The sequence below is a fragment of the Cydia splendana genome, chromosome 20, assembly GCF_910591565.1.
Source record: "Cydia splendana chromosome 20, ilCydSple1.2, whole genome shotgun sequence".
Taxonomy (NCBI): domain Eukaryota; kingdom Metazoa; phylum Arthropoda; class Insecta; order Lepidoptera; family Tortricidae; genus Cydia; species Cydia splendana.
The window spans coordinates 12,422,215-12,430,066 of NC_085979.1; the positions used below are offsets into that span (position 1 = coordinate 12,422,215).

General features: G+C 38.4%; 1 protein-coding gene across 1 annotated transcript; it reads right to left on the reverse strand.

Moving 5' to 3' along the window:
• Positions 1-774: 774 nt before the first annotated feature.
• Positions 775-7,139, reverse strand: LOC134800939 (facilitated trehalose transporter Tret1-like). The gene is made up of 9 exons (XM_063773469.1): positions 7,025-7,139; positions 6,274-6,503; positions 5,169-5,261; positions 4,534-4,764; positions 4,112-4,241; positions 3,657-3,743; positions 2,942-3,159; positions 2,041-2,223; positions 775-1,494 (listed from the first exon to the last, which is right to left on the reverse strand). The coding sequence occupies exons 1-9, from the start codon at positions 7,068-7,070 to the stop codon at positions 1,228-1,230; spliced, it is 1,485 nt and encodes a 494-aa protein (XP_063629539.1). The 5' UTR covers positions 7,071-7,139; the 3' UTR covers positions 775-1,227.
• Between the last annotated feature and the right edge of the window lie 713 nt (positions 7,140-7,852).

Sequence of the window (7,852 nt, forward strand, 5' to 3'; positions counted from 1 at the left end):
CACTGACCGCCAATATCATAACCCTTACTCTTTCGTCTGTTTTTAGTTCCGTACCTCAAAAGGAAAAAACGGAACTCTTATAGGATCACTTTGTTGTTCGTCCATCTGTCCATCCGTCTGTCCGTCCGTCTGTCTGTCAATGCCCTTTATCTAGGAAACGCGTGGAAGTATCGCGTTGAAATTTAAACCATACATATACTCAGTAAAACAATACATCCTGTACCTAATTCACTATAAATTGACACATTCTTCCATTAGAGATTTATCATAATAATTATCTGTAGATACTGACCCAGCTATTGTTTTAAGTATTGGCTAAAAATGACCTCCACAGACCAATATTTTAAGTATTTCAACCAATCTTAATACTTTTCGAGGTAGAACATTTGTTTAGAAATCTGAATCTACTTGGACAGTGGCCTGCAATATTATGTTAGATACTCTTCTAAGGCCGTAAAAATATGTGACACGCTCTTATGACTCTACAAATAAGATAGTTTCAGATATTTTGCGGCCTTTGCATTATATTGAGCTGCACCGTAGTGAGTTAAGAGTGAAGCCAGACAAGCGCAACTTTTGAGTTGTAAGTCGCGTAATTTTGGTTGTTACAACATACAAAACTCTTGTTTGGTGGACACAAACATTAGAATAACGACAAAGAAAGCTGAAATTACGCATCTCACAACTCACAAAATTACACTCGTCTGGCTTCACTCTAAGATAAAACAAGCAGGAAATTCTTAATCATTATTTAATTAAATTAAGTTATAAGTACATAGGATATCACTGGTTATTAATTGTATATTACCACATTTAATCACATACGTCTTTGTTTCTAGAGAACATTTTGTTCAGGGCCCATTTCAGGAACTTAACTACTTTAACTAGTCTTTATAAGGTTTCAATGAAATTTTAAATTTTGTATGGAGTGCCATGTTGACGAAACTGTCATGTCCAGGTCTAATACAAGCCTCATCATACTTACATTATCATCATAAATCGATTTCATCCCACTGATGGCCTCAAGCCTTTTATTATAGCTACGATAGCCCAAAGACATTTGATATGATATGATTTTATTAAAGATGCAATCATATATTATTTATTGGCCATCAATTGCTTATCGGGGACTTCACGTCCACCTCTCAAAATCGCAGATCTATATTAACTAAAATAAGACTTGTTCCTGAAATTATTTTTGTTCTTCAACCTCATTTTGTAAACGACTCACTTATTCTCTGAAGTAGGTCTCACCCACCATCTTCCCTCTTTTATCCTCGCCGAAAACAATTCCTCAATCACATAAGGGTTCATGCCCTTGGTCTCTGGTATCATGTGATAGGTACATAATGTGCAAGCGAAGGCACAGCCCGCGAATACGAAGAAAACAACTTGGAGGCCTATGAATTCTACTGCTGGCACGAAGGCGAGAAGAAGGATGAAGTTGACGATATACAGCCATAGCATCATAATGGATTGCGAGAAGCCTTTTACCTGTAAGAAAGTAGTTATAATTAGGTAAGTATTCGGTTGTGAATGTTAGATAATCAGAGTTAAGATAAGGATTTAAGGCGAACCCTGACAGCTGACCTTCCTAAGCAATATGTATCTAAATATCGGGTATTAACATGTTGAGCTCAGAGTCGTTTACGTACGTAATGTATTTATTACAGTTTAAATACTTTTTTAAGGCTTTGGCCCTTTTGCCGAAGACGTCAATTGACGTGCGCGGCTACATCCCAATATCAACCTCCGTGCATAAGGTAATCATACTAGTGCTCGACATGCTAATGCCCAATAGATGACAATAGATGGTACTGGGACCACGTCGAGCACCAGTACGTTCACCTTACCGGCAGGGTTCACGATGATGCGCCATGCACGATGGGCGAAAGAGATAATTCAGCTGTATATAGTCCATCCATTCAATAAGCTATTTAGATTATCCTCATTCGGATATCTCATTTTCTTTGGCTGCGTGGTAAATAAGTATTATTACGAATTTATGACTGATTTAAACTTCAAAGCAACTTAGCTCACCTCAGGGACGAATACTTCGGCCAACAGCACATACGGTATCATGCCACCGCCAAAGTTGAAAACGAAGCAGAAGACCAGTATGACAGCCGGCACCAGCCACACGGGGCCAAATGGCCAGCGCACCATAACACCCAATAGCACCATACAGACCCCGTTTATAAAAGATGCTGATGTCAGTAAGATCTGAAAAATTAGGGCGAAAAATTTTAACTGATATAATTGATAATCGTATTCCTGAAGAATTTTATCTGACTTAATTTAAAAAAATCCTGTTTGTGGAAACTATATTAGGTTAGTAGTTATAATTTAATTTTGCATGGATTTTAGGGGTATTATCGACAGTAGAAATTTCAAAAGTCGTAAGGGAAGTTTAGTCGTAAGTATGTCAAACCGTCACTTCGGCAGTTCCAATTCTGCATTGTTTGGAGGAATTTTCATACGCAAGAACAACAATTCAAGCGAGTCCAATCAATTTTAGGGTTCTGTACCTCAAAAGGAAAAAACGTAACCCTTATAGGATCACTCGTGCGTCTGTCTGTCTGTCCGTCTGTCTCAGGCTATTTTCTCGGAAACTACTGGACCAATTAAGTTGAAATTTGGTACACATATGTAAATTAGTGACCCAAAGATGGACATTTTTTTTTATAATTATAAAATACATAGGTTCGACGTTATTTAAGAGAATAGCCAAGAAATGACCATTCCCCCCCCCCCCACCCCTTTATCTCCGAAACTACTGGGTCTAAAATTTTGAAAAAAATACACAAAATAGTTCTTTACCTATAGATGAAAGGAAAACCTATTACAAATGTGCAGTCAAGCGTGAGTCGGACTTATGTACGGAACCCTAGAAACGCGAGTCCCACTCGCACTTGGCCAGTTTTTTTGAATTGTATCTTACCCTTCTGCCAAATAAATCCGTGCAAGCCGCTCCACCGATGGATCCCACCATTAAGATGGAAGCCATAAGAACGGCGCACAAGTCAGGCGATAGAGACGGGGTGGCCTTGAGGAACAGTGTTCCACCGTACACTTGGATGGAGGTAACTCCCGTGAAGATGGAGAGAGTCATGAGTAAAGTGACGACGAAGAAGGACCAGCGCGCTCCAGGAGAAATGCCTAGAAAATATATCTAATTGTAACTGGTGGTTGGTTCAAGACTGTCCGGCTTCGATTTAATTTAATTTGATATACTCGTATGTTACAGGTTAGTCTAAAATAACAGACAAATATTTTTGTAGCTGCTCAATATTAATTGGGAAATATTGTCCTCCAAATTACTGAAAAGTAACAAAAACCTCTATCTTCTGTAGGAAGATGTTCAAGCAAATTGTTATTAGGTTTGACCCATCAAAGCGTCGGCCTAAATCGCAAACCTCGTAACTCCTCCGGGGGAGTTACGAGGTTTGCGACTATAAGTATTGTTACCCAAGGTAGCAATTACTAATTTCCTTGAAATGGAGTTACGAGGTTTGCGACTTACGCCGAAGTTAAAAACTTGCATTAAATAGAAATTTTAACTGACATGGAATGAGAGACACAATATTGCAGGAATCTTCAAAACAAAATCTTAAATATAATGTATGATGGACAACAGGGGCAAAAAAATCCCTTACGGAAATATTGCATAGCTGATAGTTTTGCAGGCGGAACGAATTCTTCTTTCGCTAGATTTTGCTTTTCGGGATCCTGTGTCACGGGCTCTGGAATAAAAATATAGCCGTTATTAAACTAGGTACCTATAGGTTAAAACAGGCAACATCCCACATAGGAAGCTTAAGGATGACAGCTAAATGATTTTATGAAATCCTATGTTGTCAGCATTTCGTTATTACAGCATAAGTATTTTTTTTTTCCTTAAAACCCCCAATATTAATACACCCAATCCCCAATAGTAAAACCGGCCAAGAGCATGTCAGGCCATGACTATTGTAGGGTTTTGCAGTTACCAGTCCGTATGCTTATAAGCAGACTTAACAAGGGGCTTTTGTAGATTTTTGGACATTGGACATATTCGAGAGGGAGTATCTTTGGACTTGCAGTCTTTGAAATCTATGTCAGTTTGTTTTACCTTCAGTCGGTACTAGTGTCGCAGATCTCTGCTTGTTGTCTTGATTGGCTTTAATTTCTGCCATCTCATCGATTACAGCCTTGTCTTTGGTCGTAGATGCACGGTAGAAAGATAACGATTTCAAAGCTTCCTGCAAGAAAAAATAGACTAAACTCGATCTGTTTATACTGTGGAACATTCTATTTATAAATAAAATAGCTCTGACTACACTTAGAAATATAAATAGGTACATTAAATTATCTTAACTTAATGAAATTTATGGAGGAACGAACCACCCGGAAAGATACAACTCATGTGTCCAACATCTTTGTAGGTATATCAGGCATATCTTAAATCAGCAGCACAAAAAGGCGTTTTTTTTTCAAGTCCGTATCGACCACAAAAGCTTCTAACTACTGATTAGCAGATGTATGTACACTTACCTCATGTTTTCCAACTAAGCACAAATACACCGGGGTCTCAGGAAGCAACCACATTGTGATCGCATTGGCAACCGCCAGGCCAAAGTTTATATAAGCAGTGTTGTGGTACGTGGTCAACCAGCCAAGGATTATGGATACCAGGGCACCTAAAGCGTACATGACTGATGGCATGGAAGACATGAAACCTCGACAGGCATCTTCGGACACTTCTGCTGCGAATGCCCAGGCTACCTGCAAATATAGTTCTAATTGGTTATGCTATTCTGGTAGGGTTATTACTAAAATCTTGTATGTTCCTGTTCCCATTTATCGCCGAAAGGGTTACCAGTTAATCCGTAATAGGCTTGTAAGCATTAAGGGAAGGAATGGAAAGATTCGTACGCTTCTGGTAAGCCCGCGTTGTTCAGTCCAAGAGGTCTTTATTTCGAGTCTTGCCAGAGTTGGTGATTTTTTAAATTTTTCCTTTAATATTAAAGTTTGTACTATTGCTTGCAGAAGCTTCTGCATGATAAAAATTAATTTATTAATTACCTACCGTTTACTGTCTTGACGTAGTTTTTAGTCATGTTCGAGTTTTATCGAACATTTCAAAACAATTTAGCTTTATAGATAGCATCAAATATAAAAAAAAATACCTGCATAAGTAAACCACCGCTCACACCAAATAAGCACCTTCCAATTAATAACATAGGAGTTGTTGTCCCGTAAATAACAAACACCCACGATATCTGAAAACACAGTAACGTAAACAATACGTACAAAACAGTAGGTATGGGAGGTATGACCAAAATAGTTAACGAGTCAATAGAGTTTTTCGCTTCACCTATTCGGGAAAGGGCTTTTTTTTTCCTACTAGAAGGATTTTTTTTAATATGGTAGTCTCATAATTTGGTATTGAATAAAATTTGCCCAAAAACGGTGCAATGTGCCAAAATGGTAGTAGTAGGTACTTCTGCCCTATTTGTTTAAAAAGGGAGCACACATTGTGTACCCTAATATTGAGACCTGAGCATATGAGTATTAAATTCCCTATCAAAAAAATTTAGTATCCAACTCCCACGGTACAATTTACCTTCCAAATTCCATTTGTTCACGACAATTATTACGCTATTTTTATTGATAGTGATATTAAGTAATAACAAGATAAATGGATATTATATTGCCTTTTTTATCATAACATGCAATAATGCTATTATCTCGACAGGAGGTAAGAGATTAGGTATTGTATTATGGTAACTTTTTCCACAAACACTTGAGTAAATTAGTTTGTACATGTAAATACAGTCAACGGTGACGGGATGGTGATGACGGGAAATGTCTGACATATTTTTGACATCGACTATGCAGTCAATAGGGACAGTCACTCTTTTAGTAAATTAACGGATTAAATTAAAAATGTTTTCAATAATGTAACATAATGTAACATGTTTTATTAATGTTAATATAATATCCAGAGAGGAAAATGAGGACTATGTTTGTGTGAAAAAGTGATTTCGCACAGGTCCAACACTTTCGTCTTAACAGGCCAATTCGAACGTACACTGACCCCAGAATTATATTTGAATTACTAATGTTATTTAAGGTAAACGTACTAGTGTTCGACATGCTAATGCCCAATAGATGACACCTTGCTGTCAACTCTATTGACACAATGACTTAAGTTTCATGATGACATGTATTGACATGTTAGTTGCTCATATATACCTATAAAAATAATACTTAATAGCGCCAGAAACTTACCGCAACTACAGCATTAGTAAAAATACCACTCCACCTCCTCCCAAATTTATCTACAATGACTCCACCGAAGGGCGACATAAAAATGCTCGAGATGTAGGGTAGACTGCCTATGAGGGCTTCTTCGAAGAGGCTGATGGGTCCTGAGAGGGGCGTGGACGCGCTCTGGAGGATGAGCAGGGCGTAGGACGGCCATACAGTCCCGGAGCCGAGAAGGAACTTCGGGAAGGCCACTGGAACCATAACACGCAGCAATATTAAGTTTATAGAGCCAGGTGCACAAAAACAACGTCATCGAATTGTCTCAGAGTGTGGCTACCGGGCCAAATCAGCTTTGTTTGGCCTTAGGAACAATCCTGCCAAGCGGCATTGCCTGAGCCAAAAGTGCATACCTACTCACGGCACTCACTTATGTAGCCTACGAATTCATCTTCACTTATAAATTTTGAAAATTTTATCTCATATAATATTAGATCTACAGAGACAATTTTGGTCTCGTATTGTAGGAAATTTAGTCTACATTAAAAACGTCTTAAGAATCATAAACTAGTCCTTTGGGTCAATCTAAAAAAACGCGATTTTTCGTTTTTTGACAATGTTGCGTTCGGCGCTTGAGATCTCAAACTTGGATTACTGATTAGGCCAACATCACAAACGAACTACCGGATTTGACGTAAACAAACCCCCGTTATAAAAGACGACAAAGTTAATGGATTCTAGGTATAGTGGAGCTATTGTATACAAAAACACTTACTTATGGTTGTCCCCAAACACTGACGCAAAAAACTCTGGATCCTCATTTTGAATTAGGTATTATAGGTAAACTAAAATTAAACTAAACTACCGTAACGAGTACCAGGGGCACATAAAAGTTACGGAGCTAAGACAGCCGTGCGTCGCCTTATGCGCAACTGCGCCGAATAGCTCCTTCTGACATGAACTGCCAATTTTTCCCTTACAGTTATCACTAATCACTATAGCCTTCGATATTTATCTTCAGTCTTACGCATCTCTTTCGTAATGACTTTTCGCACTATTGCTATCTTTGACGCAATGACCTTATGCTAAATCCTTTTTTATTCCACCGCAAAGGGATTTCTAGTGCTTATCTTTAGTTAGTGTTTGTCAGTTTGTATATTTCTACCGTGTTCCAATAATCATGAATATTTGAAGATACATATACATATAATCACGCCTATTTCCCGAAGGAGTAGGCAGATACCACGGATTTCCACTTGCTACGATCCTGACATACATCTTTCGCTTCCTTCACTTTCATAACATTCCTCATACACGCTCGCCGATTCAGGGTGCTCTTGACCTAGTCTATCTTTAGGATTTCCCCGATCTGATCAGAGAAAGTCCGCCGAGGTCTACCCCTTCCAACTCCCGCGTCTATTTCTCCCTTATAAACTCTCTTTGTTAGCCTTCTTTCACTCATTCTTTTCTCGTGTCCAAACCATCATCTCAACATAACTTTCTCAAGGTGTATACCGTGGAACGTCACAATGATATTTGCAAACGCTATTGTAGTTTTGAAATACTAGCGGTCACTGAGCTAAGCATTATACAGACACAATGA